The sequence below is a fragment of the Anopheles coluzzii genome, chromosome 2 (genome assembly GCF_943734685.1).
Source record: "Anopheles coluzzii chromosome 2, AcolN3, whole genome shotgun sequence".
NCBI classification, from domain to species: Eukaryota; Metazoa; Arthropoda; class Insecta; order Diptera; family Culicidae; genus Anopheles; species Anopheles coluzzii.
The window spans coordinates 37,949,801-37,966,057 of record NC_064670.1 but is presented as its reverse complement, the minus strand read 5'-3'; the positions used below and the strand labels follow the sequence as shown (position 1 = coordinate 37,966,057).

General features: G+C 45.0%; 2 protein-coding genes across 7 annotated transcripts in view; one reads left to right on the top strand and one right to left on the bottom strand.

The window, feature by feature from the left end:
* Nucleotides 1-7,760, top strand: part of LOC120947378 (oxysterol-binding protein-related protein 8) — a 37,980-nt gene extending 30,220 nt beyond the window's left edge. For 5 of the 6 annotated variants that reach the window (XM_040362646.2, XM_040362647.2, XM_040362644.2 and 2 more), the window contains 5 exons: nucleotides 2,828-2,968; nucleotides 3,161-3,617; nucleotides 4,663-4,808; nucleotides 4,876-6,224; nucleotides 6,295-7,760. In XM_040362646.2, coding sequence (XP_040218580.2) covers nucleotides 2,828-2,968; nucleotides 3,161-3,617; nucleotides 4,663-4,808; nucleotides 4,876-6,224; nucleotides 6,295-6,607 — 2,406 coding nt within the window. In that variant the 3' untranslated portion in view covers nucleotides 6,608-7,760. Of the gene's footprint in view, nucleotides 1-2,827; nucleotides 2,969-3,160; nucleotides 3,618-4,007; nucleotides 4,527-4,662; nucleotides 4,809-4,875; nucleotides 6,225-6,294 lie in introns of all 6 variants that reach the window. The other variant, XM_040362648.2, reaches the window with a different exon arrangement.
* Nucleotides 1-16,257, bottom strand: part of LOC120951499 (uncharacterized) — a 188,187-nt gene that overhangs the window by 41,829 nt on the left and 130,101 nt on the right. The window lies entirely within an intron of this gene.

The following is a 16,257-nucleotide window of genomic DNA, read 5'->3' as shown; positions in this document are numbered from 1 at the left end:
CCAGTACACTGCCGCGCTGCGTCTTATAAGCCCTATCAGCCAACCTCCAGAGTTGGTTGGAAGCGATCCTTCCCCGTTGCACAGTGGGTGCCAGTAGAGCAAAAAGCGGGATAAAAGTCATTGAATACATGATTTCTTAGGCACAATATGTAAAGCGGAAGATGTACATTAAACAAAATATGTATGTTTTATGAATATGGAACAAAGATTATAATGTTTTTTGAAATCCCTAAATCTCATACATGTTTGTATTTGGCTGTGTAACTAATATGTGCAGATTATACTTAATATACTACGTACCCTGACTGTAATAAAATAAAGCTTACCTGGTACATTGCTCGTACCATTGTCAAATATCGATGATGAATCATCACGTCATCGTTGATCGTCACATTCGATTATCAAATTTAATCAACAACAGCTCTTAACATCCCAAGAATACGGTCATTAGTCATTCTTCACCAGCAAACACTTTGTTTTATTGAAAGTGTTATATTAAGTATTGAAAGTATTATATTTAAACTTTTAAACTTTAAACTTTAAACTTTTGTTACTCATTGCACAGTTACAATTTGTCTCGCGTGTCATCAGTCAGGGATCTTGGTGTGATACTTGATTCATCACTATCCTTTCGCGAGCATTACCACTCTATTATTACCAAGGCCAATAGGATGTTAGGATTTGTAATCAGGCAAACTCTTGAGATAAAACATCCAATATGTCTGAAAGCATTATATTCCGCATAAGTACGTTCCATCCTAGAGTCTAATTCAGTTCTTTTCTTCCCATACTGTCACGTGTGGACGGCTAGGATAGAAAGCATACAAAAAAAGATTCTCCAGAATAGTACATTACTTCTGAATAGTACCATTACAGAATTACCTGTCACGGTACATGTTTCTTGGTCTACAAACCTTAGAACATAGACGTCAGGCATTACAAGCTACTTTTGTCGCGAAGTTAATCAGCGGAGACATAGACCTGCTAGAAAAGCTGAATCTTTATGCTCCTGAACGACCTCTCAGGATATGTGAGCTGTAAAGACCAACGTTCTCAAGATCTGCACATTCCTACAATGCGCCTATTAACCAAATGATAAATAGCTTCAATAAATACCAAAGATTCTTCGACTTCAATATTAGTATAGCTCAGTTTAAAACCAATTGTCTCTCGTTTCCTTAGTGATAGCGCTGTAGCTAAGTTTGTAGATGAATTAAGGATTTATTATATAAGTAAGTGTCCCAGTAAATCTATGCAAGATACTAAATGACAGATAAATAAATAAATAAATAAATTATACTGTCATTAAAACGCCAATAACTGCCAAAGTTGTAGTGCACGAAGTAGTGGCTAATTACTTTACATAGCTTTTGTTTATATGTAAAACTTTGACGTGGTATACATGATACCACGGTGTTTTACGGTGTTCAAATTTTGCTTGATGTCAAAGATACACGATTGATAAAATTTAAAGGTAGTACACTATACTCTTTCTCTTTTTAAATAATTAACATATATTCATAAACTAAGCATTTTTGTTTAGAATAGATTATGACCATTCCAAAACATATTCGTTTTTTCAAAATTGTTTAATTTTGGTTTTAAAAAGGTAAAAAATGCAGTTGTTATGATGAGTTTTTTCAAGACCTAGCACTTTAGGAGTCTCTAACGTAACACGACCAATACGACTAAGGGACTGAAATCTCGTGTTTTTCTTAGTTTGATACTGTAGATTTCAATGTTTTCCTCAGATTAAAGAAATATGAAATTTAAATTTTGGCTTTTCATCCCGGCAGCTGCCCACTGTGCGTTGCTGGGGTTAGAAAATCGATAAATTCTTACGTGTGGCACGCGCGCGCGGGTGTTGTAAAAAGCTCAAAGAGTTTGTCTGTGTGTACACACATTGCCTTGGGCAAGTTGTCGACTTCCCCTGCACGGTGGCTCACCTTTGGGTGTGACCAGGGAGAGGGTGTAATTGGGAGTAATGGTTGCCGTTTCAGTGCGTTACATCAGACGTACGGTTGTCGTTTACAGCGTGTAGGTGTGCGGTAGAAGAATAGCCCGAGACCTTCATTAGACCCGGACGACGTGGGACGGACGAGGCAACCCGAAGAAGCCTGGAAAACGGGGGGGCCACAATGTTTGAATAACACACGCCGGAAGGATGAACTGAACCGGGTGTGCTTTCTTGGGCCGGGTCCTGCGACACCTTACGCGCGCGGTGTTTTGGTGGCCTTAAGCCGCGAAGGTGCGAAAAGGGTACTTTGCTGTTTCTTTTGTGCACAGAAACACACACTCTTTTCTGCGTTGGCAAATACGATGAAGCCATGAAGGGTAGAGGTGGGTGTTCGGAAGGCAAGAGGAGATGGTAAGAATGCTGCAACAAACACATTTCGCTTAATCTTGGGCGTCGTCTGTTTGCATGACCTTAATAAACCTGTCTAAATAAAGAACGTCGAAAATGGTTCGAACGTCTGGCAGCCGATGGCTGTGGGAAGTGATAGAGTCATCAAGATCCTACTTCCTTTCAAGGCAAAAGGCTTAGGAAGGGCAATATTGATACTGCTGGACTTTATGCATATTTCTGTTTGATTAGGACATGTTAATGAGCGTTTCTGGGCAAACAGTATGCTATAAAAATGTCAAAGGACAAAGTATGCCGTCCAGTTGACGGACAAGGCTTTCTCGTTCTCTCTCTGTGGTACCAGAGAGTTTCACTTGGGACCGCTTCTGAACTATCCAAGGGCAGTTGGCAACAAACTATTATTCATGTAACCGCAAACCTTCACATCTCCTTTCTTACCTTTTTATTTTGTGTACATTTCAGAATGATTCCGCCAAACTCAATCGGAAGGAGTCGTACAAAGCACAGCGAAAGAACTATCGGCGCGAGAAGAAGCGGGTGGCATCGGAGCTACTTAACTCACTCCAGGACCCGGCCGTCATCGTGCTGGCCGACTGGCTGAAGGTAAGATGATGTAAAGTTCTGCGTACCTTTAACCTCCGTCCTTCGCCCCGTTGAACTCCATTTATTGCACCTGCCCATTACGGGGCGCAAGGTTCAAGGACGGGCGCGTCGGATTGTGCCAGCCTGCCAGCTGGTTGTGGTGGATTGAATATATTATTCATCTTTTTTTCTTTTTTCTTTTGTGCTATGCAGATTCGAGGGACGCTGAAATCATGGACCAAGCTGTGGTGCGTGCTCAAGCCGGGCCTGCTGTTCATCTACAAGAGCCCGAAAACGAAGAGCAGCCACTGGGTCGGTACGGTGCTGCTCACGTCCTGCCAGGTGATCGAGCGGCCGAGCAAAAAGGATGGCTTCTGCTTCAAGCTGTTCCACCCGCTCGATCAGACGATTTGGGCCCCGCGCGGCCCGGACAAGGAAACGATGGGCGCGGTGGTGCAGCCCCTGCCCACCTCCTACCTGATCTTTCGGGCGCCGAGCCAGGCGGCGGGTAAATGCTGGATGGACGCGCTGGAGCTGTCGCTGCGCTGCTCGGCCCTGCTGGTGCGTTCCGTGCCGAACATTGACACCAATCTGAGCGAGGGAGCAACCAGCACCACGCACGAAACGCAATGGTCGGAGGCGGATTACGAGAAACACTTCGATGAGCATGGTAAGGATGCGTGGAGCAGAATTAGATTTCGTGTCGTTTATTTCTAGTTTTATTTTGCTGTTTAAATCTGTCTACCCTTTAACTAATGGATGGTTCTTCTCTCTTTGGTGTGTGTTCCTGTAAACTCACGTACATGACCCTCCTTTGCATTGTATTATTCATGCCCTGTCCTCGTGTGTGGTTCATTCGTGTACATATTGATGCTTTTCGCTTCCCCATATGATATGTGCCGTTCTCGTTCCGTTGTTATTGCTATCGGTTGAAATCCTTCACATAATGTCCATACCCCGTACGATCATTCTTATTCCCTCGGATGACCTACCCCTTGTGTCTTTCGCTCGATATGCCATTTTTCCCGTGTTTGTCCCCCCCCCCCCCCCTACCCCTCAGCTCCTCGCTTGAAGGAACATTTAAACTATCTGCTCAAGTATCTTCCTCCATCTCCGCCGGAGAAGAAAAACCTGCGCGTAGAACCGATAGAAAAGTCCCTGCCCCGTAGCGCCTGTCCCTCGCCAACACCGATCTTTCAGCAGCTCTACCTGGCGGTGGCCCACTGGGAGCGCTATCTGCGCGATTCGCCGGACTTTTTCCGCTGCCGGTCGGTGGACGTTGGCGGGCCGCTGCGGCGCCGAATGCCCTCGTCCTCCGGTACGGTGTCACCGGCCGGCGTCGACGGGGACGAGGAGGAGGACGAGGAAGTGTTTCGGTGCGGCGGCCGGGACGATGGGACGATGCTGATGGCGGGCGGCCGGCGGCGCAACTCGTACCAGGTCGGCACTGCGGCGGAAACGGGCGACACCGGCAAGCTGATGGCGGCTAACGGGTCGGAGAAGCTGCGGCGCCGCAGCTCGCCGGCGGACTTTTCGCAAGGTCACCATGGCATCACTATACGCATCTCTGATGATCAATGTGGGAACTGCTCAGTTTTAGTTATCCTCGACCGGAGCGTACACAACCCTAATGCAGGGAATATCTGTTTCGGTTGATTCGCTATGCTAACGGTTTGTTTGTTTTTGTTTTTCGATTGTACTTTCAATTTGTATAGATTTGGACATCGACAGCCAGCTGGATCAGGGCACGATGGTGTCGGCGGGCGAGTCCGATTCTGAGTCAGACCTGGGCGAAGGAATGGATGTGGAGGAATTTCCCGAAACACCGTATGTTCACTCACCGGAGGAGGAATTTGGCGCGGTAAGTAAACTACTCATCACCCTGTTAATTGAGCTATTTAAATGAAAACATTCTTCTGCTTTTATAGGCTGGCGAGCAGGTGGAAGAGCTACCGGAGGAGCATAAGAGTTTAATCTGGTTCCTGGTGAAGCAGGTCCGCCCGGGGATGGATCTCAGCAAGGTAGTGCTACCAACGTTCATACTGGAACCGCGCTCGTTTCTGGACAAACTGGCCGACTCGTACTACCATGCCGACATACTGTCGAAGGCTGTGCTGGAAGACGATCCGTTTACGCGCATGAAAACCGTCGTTCAGTGGTATCTGTCTGGGTTTTACAAAAAGCCCAAGGGCTTGAAAAAGCCGTACAATCCTATCCTGGGCGAAACGTTCCGATGCTACTGGCAGCATGAGAACGGGAGCAGAACGTTCTACATCGCCGAACAGGTGTCCCACCATCCGCCGGTGTCCGTGTTCTACGTGACCAACCGGCAGGACGGATTTTGCATTAGCTGTAGCATTCTGGCGAAGTCGAAATTCTACGGCAACAGCACATCGGCCATCCTGGAGGGTGTGGCGACGCTGACGCTGCTGCCGCGCGGCGAAAGCTACACGCTGGCCGTACCGTACGCGCACTGCAAGGGCATTCTGATGGGGACGCTGTCGATGGAGCTGGGTGGTAAAGTTTCGATCGAATGCGAAAACACGGGCTACAAAACGGAGCTAGAGTTTAAGCTGAAACCGTTCCTGGGAGGTAACGAGTACACGAATCTGGTCGTAGGTAAGCTGAAGCTCGGCAAGGAAACGATGGCGACCATCAACGGGCACTGGGATAGCGAGATACGGATAAAGGACTCGCGCACCAACGAAGAGACGGTGCTGTTCAATCCCACGCCGGACATACGAAACCGGCGGCTGAAGCGCTTTACCGTGCCGATGGAATCGCAGGGCATGAACGAGTCGGAACGGCTCTGGCAGCACGTCTCGGCTGCCATCCATCGCGATGATCAGGTGGGCGCGACGGAGGAAAAGACGGCCCTGGAGGAGGCGCAGCGCATCTCGGCCAAGGAGCGGAAGGCAACCTGCACCGAGTGGGTGCCGCTGCTGTTCCAGCAGGACTTTGTCACAGGCCAGTGGCACTACAAGTTTGCGGATCTGCGGCCCTGGGATCCGCGAAACGATCTGCGGCAGTACGAGAGTAACTATCGCATTCAAACGAAGACGCGGCATCAAGCCCCGATGGTGCGTACGGCTTCGGTCGTCAGCACGGATCCGCTCAACATACTGCAGGTGGATTCGCGCGGTTCGCTGCGCAAAAATCGCTCGGGCGTGATGAAATCCAGGAAGATATCTTCCAACACATCGACGCCGGATCTGAACGATCCCAACTCGGACTCTAGTCATTCGAACGACCATGACACCGTACTTTCAAGCACAAGGTAAGCGTTCTAAGCGGTACCGGTGAGTTGATTGTTGGCGCTGACCTTTGCATTTCTCCCTTTGCCATAGAATCATGCAAACGCTCGATGATATCAATAAAAAGCTGGAGGAGCACTCCAAAAAGCTCGTCAAGCTGCAGCTGGACATGGACAAGATACACTGGGCGCCGCCTCGAAGACAGCAGATCAATGCTGACGGTCCGTTGGCATTCCTTTCGTCGATTAACGTTAAGACGTTGATGTTGATCGTTGTTGGGCTGTTGGTACAGCTGTTACTTTCATGGTTTCTTATCAAGCGTTCACTTACCACGGTGACCACTTCGGACACCAGGGAAGGTGGTGATGGTGATGGTGGGGAAAGTGCAGGAAATAATTCAAATTAAGCACGTTAGGTGGCTTCACAGCAATCATATGCAAGGTACATGTTAGATAACGCTATTTGATACTCTTTTATATACATTTATCGATCAATCGACCGACGGAAAACCGCTTTGCGATGCAGCAGTATAAATTTCCCTATACCGATATACTACTAGGCGCCTCCATTTACTGCAGAACATAGCCAAAAGAAGAAAAAAAACTTTATATCTTTGTTACAGATTTAGATAAAAACTTGAGTATTTAACACAAGCTTGAACAAAACAAAAAACATGGACACTTTTGTACAATCTCTACAGAAACTCGTAACGGAACGGCTGAAAGCTCGCAGTTGAGCTTTCGTCAGGCACATGCTCTCCGGAAAGGTTTTCCCATTTTACCGATGGCTTCTCTGCTCGACGGTAACATTCCATTACGCTTTGTTTGCCGCCGGCGGCTAGCGAAGACACAGTTGCCGTGCGGCAGAGCCCTCTGGTGAGATTTTTGTGCTTCTATCAGTCATGCGTACATTAGAATAAGCCAAGACACACAGAGTGTTGTGTTTCACAAAATAAAAACAAACAAAATATGGTTTTCGGGTTGACGATGCATCGTTAAGAGCTTAATACACATAATCTACAAAAGTGAAGATAACAAAACAAAGCAAAAAAAAAAATGACGAATGGTTTCTAGAAACGTTGTAATCTCGAATCACAGTATACACACGTACTGCTAGTAGTCGTTGATTTAGAGTGTTAGACGCCAAACGTTGATTTAGCAAATGCAAGGCGGATGATCAATTATTATCGTGTTTGTAAACAGTCGGGTGGAGGAGGACTTTTAGATTAAAACACCCTCTCATTTGCTTTCGCCTCAACGCTGCGTATCACGTATCTCCCTTTTGAAGTCATTGTTTCGCTATTCCGCTCTCGCCAAAGCCACGCTTTGCGCTTAGCAGGGCGATGTGCAGTATACTTATATTAATAATTTTGCCCGTAGTTTTTAATGGTGTTACAATTGCAATAATGAACGAAATGGTATTAGATTAAACAAATGGTGTACTGACAGCACACAGGTCTGTGTCAGGCTGGGAATGAAAGTGATCCATACCATCGCTGGCATAATCATCTTGTTATTAACTGGAATAAATTTTGACGAGTGGCAATCTCTGGCAATGAACGACGCTACTGTTTTCTGTGTTAACGATAATTGAGAAAGAAATTAACTTGAAGCGATTTTAGTTGGTTTAATTGTCTTCAAAGCCGCATATGATAGCATAACCATTCCAACCGGTATAACCGGTCATTCTTCTTCTCCTTCTTCTTTGGCTCAACAATCGTTATCAGTCAAGATCTACCGGTAAATCTAATAGGCTTATCTTTCAGTGACTTATTGATTTTCCCCCATAGCAGGATAGTCAATCCTACGTATGGTAGCTCGTTGCATTCGGGGCTTGAACCGGGGTTATTTTAGACGACAGATTGAAGTTCAACACTAACATAGACTGGGTCATCGCTAAAGTGGCATCAAAGTATGGGGTTATTAGTAGGCTGGCAAAAGATCTCGATTTTTTTGGGATAGTTAACCTCTATAAGTCACTGATTTCACCACATTTTGATTTTTGCTCGTCGATTCTGTTTCTTGGCAATAAGGAACAATTTAAAAGGCTTCAGAGATTGCAAAATCGTATTATGCGGTTTGCATTAGGGTGTGGCAGACGTACGTCGTCTTTTGTTATGCTAGATATTTTTCAGTGGATGTCTGTAGAGCAGAGGATTGTGTATCAAACCATGACCTTTATATTTAAACTTTTGGGGGGTCTTTTGCCAGGGTATTTAGGGGAACGCATTGTTCGAGGATCTGACGTTCATCGGCACTGTACACGCAGAGCAAATGAGTCGAGGGTTCCCAACTTAATTTCACATGGTGCCAGAAACTCTTTGTTTTTCAAGGGGATTCAATTATACAACAGATTACCCGGAGAAATCAAGAATGCGAGTAACTTGCCAGACTTCAAACGTAGATTTGCGGCATATGTTAAACAAACTGTGTAATATCATATTTGTGTAAAAGTCCTATGTCACTATGTTATGTACAACTGCACTTGTCATCATGAACTTGATGATGATGATAAGATTTTTCTTGACATATGAAAACAAATTAGAAAAATTATATAAGAAAGATACAACATAAGTTTGAGACACGCGCGCACAAGTGGACAATCGGATTTAGTTTGGGGGAGTTTGCTGTCTGCATGTCTGGGAGGTCACAGCAAGATTCACTCAATGATGATTGTAAGTGGCTAATTCCAGATACATTAGGTTCTCCTGCATCGGAAGGTAGTGCCCTGGTGCCATCGTTGTTACCAGCGGAACTGGCCATATGCATGTTGCAGTGTGTCCTGATAATTTTCAATACATTAGGTTCTGCTGCTTCGGAAGGTAGTGCCCTGGAGCCGGTGTGGCACCAGTGGAACTGACCATATGCATGTCGCAGTTATGTCCTGATGTGTTCGATGGAGTTGACCCGTTTTTTCTTGATGAAACTACGTCGGTCGTCTTGGGTGTGTGTATGACTTTGTGGATTCTTTTGAATGACGTCCGATGCCACCACTTGCTCGTATATTTTTATTTTATTCAAAAACTACCTTAGAGTAATATTATCGTAAAGATACTTCCGTCCTTCTCAAACCTGTGTTGGGGTAAGAGGTGGGACTTATCATCATCATCAACCCATGACGGGCATGTTGTTAAGTCGTACGAGTTGACGACTGTACCACGAAACCGGCTTAAACCGGTCATTATTCTTCTTTTGCTTCTTCTTTGGTACAACAACCGCTGTCGGTCCAGGCCTGCCTGTACCTACTAGTGAAGTGAGCTTGGCTTTTAGTGACTTATTGTTATCATAGCAGGATAGTCAGTCCTACGTATGGGGGCACGGTCTATTCGGGGCTTGAACCCATGACGGGCATGTTGTTACGTCGTACGAGTTGACGACTGTACCACCAGACCGGCCCTTCTACAGCCTGAAAAATCAGTTAACCTGAAAGAACCTGTCGCAACGGCCGAAACTGGGGCTATATAGCTCCTAAATATTACCGGTACCTACATACGCCTCTAAGACATGGACTTTGTCCAAATCTGACGAAATTCTCTTAGCCGCGTTCGAGAGGAAGATGCTCAGAAGCATACTTGGCGCCGTATGTGTGGAAGGACAATGGAGCAGCCGCTATAATGACGATCTATACGAGATGTACTTCACTGTCGTGCAACGTATCAAGCTCACCAGGCTCCGGTGGGGTGGCCATGTTGTACGCATGGAAACGGACGACCCAGCCCGTAAAGTCTTTTTAGGCCGTCCACAAGGCCAGAGGAGGCTTGGTAGGCCCAAACAGAGGTGGCAAGATGGCGTAGAGGCGTTAAGGCCGCCATTAAGGCCGATATAACGGACTAGCAGACGAAGGCGCGAGACCATGAGCGGTTTCGGACACTCTTCAGGCAAACACATGACCGCCAAGCGGTCGTACCGTCGGATAAGTAAGTAATTCAGGGTTTAGATGCTTGACATGTTCTGGAAAAAAAATGTGTGTATATTAGTGATGTGCTGTATGGAGCGCGCCCACGACTCCGATCCGTCTCCGACTATTGTTAGTCCGATTCCGACTCCGGCGAAATGAAATCACGGGATCCACCCGGAGTCGGAGTCATCCGGAGTCGTCTGGAATCGGTCGATGTCGTCGGGAGTCGTCCGGAGTCGCCCGGAGTCGAAGTCGTTCGGAGTCGTCCGGAATCGTCCGGAGTCGACCGGAGTCGTCCGGAGTCTTTTGGAGTCCGAATCGTCTGTAGTCTATAGGAGCAGTGTGGTTTAATGTGCTTGTGATCAGACGTTTCCTTTCGATGTGTTTTTTTGTCTTTCATTTTGCGCGTGTACTTCCTATACAAGCAGACCTCGGCCGAATCCAGACGACTCCGGATGACTTCGTCTGCCACCGGTTCTGGATGACGCCAGACGACTCTGGGCGATTCCAAACTACTCCGAACTACTCCAGGCGACTCCGGACGACTCCAACTCCGGGCGACTCCGAACGACTTCGGACGACTCCAGACGACTTCAACTCCACTCGACTCCAAACGACTCCAACTCCGGACGACTCCGGGCGACTCCGGGCGACTCCGGACGTCATCGACTCCGGGCGACTCCGGGCGATTCCAGACAACTCCGGGCAATTCCGGACGATTCCAAACGACTCCGGATATTACAGAGCGGACCTACCTTCCGGAGTCGATTCCGATTTTATCGGAGTCGGATCGGAGTCGACTCCGGATTTTTGCCAACTTTACCCATCACTATTGTATATAATGAGTCCTTCTATAGTTTGTTGTTATTGATATTTCAAAAATGCTATTTCAGGGATTTCCAAGGTTTTTGTTTGATTCCTGATTTGATTTTGATTTTGGGAGTAACCCAGAAGTTTTTAGTTCAATTGTATTGACATCCATTCGGATGATACCATTAAATTGTGGGAGCGTTCTAAAAATTTATGAGACACGATCATCAAATCGTGAGACGAACCAAAAAATTACCCAACCAATAAATCGTGTTAAACCCTATAAGTAATACCATCATTATTATTTTTTTAAATTAAAAAAGTATTTTAATAATTAATTAACATAGTTTACATAAATCACATGCAGGCTCGTGTTTGACATTCATTTCAGTTGTGTTTATTTGTTGTCTATGTACTGCCATATTTTTTCATTATGTATTTTTATATTTTTTAGAAATAAGATTTCAACAATGCATATCAGAAAAAAATACAATAATTATTTACTTTCCATTTGTATAACAATCGATGTAGTATATTATATTAGTCAGTAGTAAATTAGGTGGAAATACCCTTCCAACAATTTCATAACGCTTTTGGATAGCGATTGTTCTAAATACATCTCTCAAGAATAGTTTATTGTTGATTGCAAATGGAAAATGGTAAATGGCACCGTTACAAGTGATGATTATGTTACATGGCTTTTGCGCTAGGTCATCACGGTCATGGGAAGCATTTCACGAACGCTCAGATCCATAATGGCAAGTACGAAATAATTAGTGCATGACCAGGCGTCTCCACCAGGATGACCAGGCGTCTCCACCAGGATAACCAGGCCACCAACTTGCGAACAGGGTGTAAAGGTCACCTAACCCCTTGGAGCAGTAGGTCATAACGGAACGTTGGTCACGCACACAACTGGCATATTCGATCATTGTGGGGAAGGTTTTTTATCATTTTTATGGAGTATTTATTGGTGATTGAGGCCCAGTTTTTTTTTCCCTCCTCCATGTCCACTGAATGATAATTAAGCATATTTATCATTTAGCTGCTGACGTCAAAGGATGCGCACGGTCAGGGAGGGCAAGAGAGGGATGCTCGCAGTTAAATAGGGGCGTTTTTACATCTCATTAGATACATGTATTGCCATTGTGTGATGGAAGACGGAAAGAGGGATCGTGGCAGTTAGTGAAAATAGATATGGGAATAAGAATGAAAATAAACGGAAACAATTAATGAGATCGAAAACTTGACACGGTTGGGATTGCTGGACATGCTTTACAATGTTACTTTACCTGAAGCGTTTATTACTGTGTACTGTAAAAAAAGAAAACACTTATTATAGTCTAACGCGTGGTAGACAGCACAGATGAACAAAACGGCGATGAACAAAACTTCACCGATTTAAAAGCTAATTATAGAGCCTTAACATATTTGGTTGCTGTTGATGTAATTCGAGTTTTGCTGTCCATATTTCATCCACTTATGAGCCCGTTCGACAGCAAGTAATCGAAACTGCTCCCATTTATTGGACTGTAAAATGCAACTTCATCAACAGCCCACGAACCGGTCATGATACTCTACCCATAAACACCACGGCACCAGTTCATTGAGTATGCGTAATTGAGGTAAATGTGTGCGTGTGTTTTTTCTTCTTCTTCTTTCGCTACCATATCGGAGACTGCTCTTTCCACTCTGGTTGCACCACTGCACGCGTCAATCATCCCGTTCGCGATCGCCCTTCGATAAGCGTTGCAAATTTATACTACGCGGAGCGCGGTTTTGCAATTGCTGCGGGATTTTTTTTCTTCTCTCCTCTCCCTCGTGCGGGTTGCTATTTTTGTACGTTTCGAAACACAATCAATCATTACAAATGTAGACAACTTAATTTTATGGCCGGGACCACGAATTCAACCAATTGATTCGAACCGATGAACTGAATCGGTCCCACCCGCGTGTTGCAAATCGATAATTGAATAATTTAATGCTGCAGAGCAGGGGTGGGTGAGGAAGATGCCGGCCAGTACGATGGTTGCCGACGTCCAGTTTTGATACGGAGCCGGCAATCGTATTTCCACCATATTCTCAATTTCTTCATTTTTTTCTTTTAATTGGTACTGTTGCTGGTTCGCCTTTTTTCGGTTCGGTTCGTTTGTGTTGTACTTTTTCTTTGTCATGTGTCAAACATCATCACCCATATTCTTACGAGCCTTTTTCCGGGTTTCAGGGCATAGTTTGATTTATTTCCTTTCCGCACACACGTATCGATCGTCCCCATTTCTCTCTCGAAGTACTAATTAATGGTTCAGTCAACTGGCAAAGCTGGCAAAGATTGACAGTTGCGGCGGGCCGTTGATGAGCCGTCGAAAATGATGAAGAAATCCCTGTGCATGAGTAGGCAGTTTGAAATTTCGAATCTACTCCTGCAGTAGTGCAGCGCAAACTGGTTGAGGTATGGCTAGAAATAGATGGTGTAGAAACATATTTCCTGACAGCTGTTGGAAAATTGGGATGGCTGACATTTTTTTGTGTGTGAAGCTGAACTATTTTTTAACATTTTTGTTTACTTTTTGACGTGTAACTTACATGTGTAACGGTCGCTGTTATACTTCTTTATTTGTTATACTTATATGAACCACACGCACATCTGAATGTGTGCAAAGAAAACCCTCAAACCAATACCAATCCCATACAACGTGCCGGTGTCATAGGGTGTCCTATTTCCACCTTCGACCCACCGCCAAAGGTCATTCGCTTTGTCGACGTGAAACGAAGGATGACGACGTGTTCGATGGGTACGAGTGTTTAGATGGATTGCTCTGTATGTGTGTGTGTGTTGGTGTGTATGTGTCCCCGGTTTGGTCGTACGGTTGGGCCAAACACCGGGGCGCCAAAAGAGCAGATATGAATTTTTACGACATTATTAAAAAGTAATCAGCAAAAATTATCGAAAAGTTTGATGGGCGCGTCGGATGTTTCAGATTCGAGATGGGGCGAGGTAACAGCATCCTTTCAACGCCGTTTAGTTTACTGCGTTTGTGTGTGTGTTTTTATACGTGCAGCGAGATACGATGGTTCGAAGGCGAATCGTGTTTACAGTGCGAAAGCCACATGGGAAGGCTCGTAAGGTCAGACTGGTGAGGCCAATGGGGGGGATGAAGCGGGAGACCATGGCAAAAAAGCGGCCATACGTTAATATCTTAATCGAATGGCCATCAATTTATGGGCGTGCAGCAAAGATAAGAACCCGTGGGCATGACCGCAGGGAAGGTTGGGCGTTGGGAGGGTACACAGCATCTGACGGATGTTGAAGCGTTAATGTTGGGTGATGATAAAAATGGGTGTAAAGTGTGTTACTGTACAGCGTGGTACGGATAAATTGATTTCGTTAGGTGATGGAAACTTTTCTAATCACGGTGTTGGTCTGGTTGAAACTTTTCAATTCAATTTGTTTTTGTTATGACCTTGCTTTATTTGATACATCTTTTTCTTGTCTGCTGACCTATTAAACTCTTATATCATTTTATGAGAGATGTATCAACCAGTTTTTTAGTTATGCTGTAAGCAGGTAATTAAATTATATTATTGCTGTAATTTTAAGTAAATTAATGTTAACTACGAAAAGGAAAACCTTTCACATGATTGAAGTTAACATCATTTAGAAATGAAATTATATGTTTAAGCGATTATTGTGGCCTTTATGGAAAAAAACCTGCATTACATTACGACAATTGATTTGCCGCTTCATCAAACGACCGATTTGTTCAATTCGAAAATCACTTAATCTAATCCCCATATATAAGCAATTCTGATGAAAGGTTCTGCGACTTAACGCCTGCTGTTCCAACTGTAAAGACTTGCATGCATTCTACGCGAAAAAAAATCCCGCAAAACGACAGTTAGATGTTAATTAATTTTGCGGTTCACTGAGCACTACGACTAAATTTACCAATTACCGTTCGTTAACTCATTTTTATCACCCATCACTTGAGGATGCGAGCAATAATTATCAGTCAATGATGGCAATTATGTTGTGCACTTCCAAAGGCTTCATTAAACGATTATGTGGCGTATCACGCCGATCTTGTCAAACACAACAGCTGTTCATCGAATACGTACGCTTGGGAGCGTAGTTTTGCATTCCAAGTCTGCGTTGCAGATCTTTGATCCTAGCCTTGCTGCAAATATGATGCCGTTTTCTAAGAATATTCTGTTGTGTATGGTAGAGCAAAACATAACGCATCCCTGCCACTGCACTAGAATGCTCGTCTTTTGAACGTTTCCCCGTTTTCGCCCTCCCTTAAACCATTAGCCCACCCTTACCTACCCGCCAAACATCATCGTACAGCGTAAATTAAGTCGTTTATTCCTTTACCGACACTAATATCCCTTTCTGGGCACGTTCCGCCTAATGATGGTGGAATATTTCTTTCCCGAAAGGGCCGTATCCAGTCCGCCCGCCCAAGATGGACCGGGGAGGAGACTTTCTGGGTGAGATCATCGTGTCTGTCCGGCCGAAGAAGCGCATTTATGTTGTGCCATCCGACGGACTACCCTCCGCGCGGGTCGCGAAAACGCGGCGTTCTCCATCTTATAGTGACGGCGTAGCAAAGCGGATCAGATTAAGAAGGAATGGCCCTCGTTGATGGTGCAAACACGTTGGATAACACCCCCCCCCCCTCCCCATCCCCACTGGTGAAGTTGGAAATTTCGGCCGTGTTGGAATGCCATTAATCATGGAAACTGTTAAATGAGTAATGGCTGCATTTAAAGCACCTCGAAATCAGTGGGATCCCTTGTAGGTGTTGGTAAAGCGATGTCTGATCGGTTGTGCGGTTGATGGAGGCACGGGGGATCAATAAAAACAGGGTCTGGCAGGGTAGTGCAGTTTAATATTCATGCGGTAAAGGTTTGGCGGGAACGGTCTCGTCTTATAATGTGTGGTTGAGTGGAGAGACGTGTAAACTGTTATCGAAATCTTCACTCGCCTCACTTTGATGTGTTGTAGTAAGCGTATAAATGGGTGAGTTTTTTTTCTAAAATAGATTTTATATTTTATTCATTTTAAAGATTACCCTCTTTTGTTTGTCTTGTACTTGTGATGAACCTGTGTTCTATATAATTTTTAAGTAGCATTGAGCAATAGCATTCAATAGAAAGAAGCCAAGTAACTTTCCTCAACAAGAATGCCATGACTGTAGTCGATCAGTTCAGAGTGCAGCTAAGAGGCTAACTGTATGCTTTCGATGAGGTTGTCATGCGTGGTTGTATTATTTAGGTTTGCATTTTCCGAGCGAAGATTTTGGATTTTGCAAACGTGAATTTTGTGACCACGTAATTTGCGACGCGGGA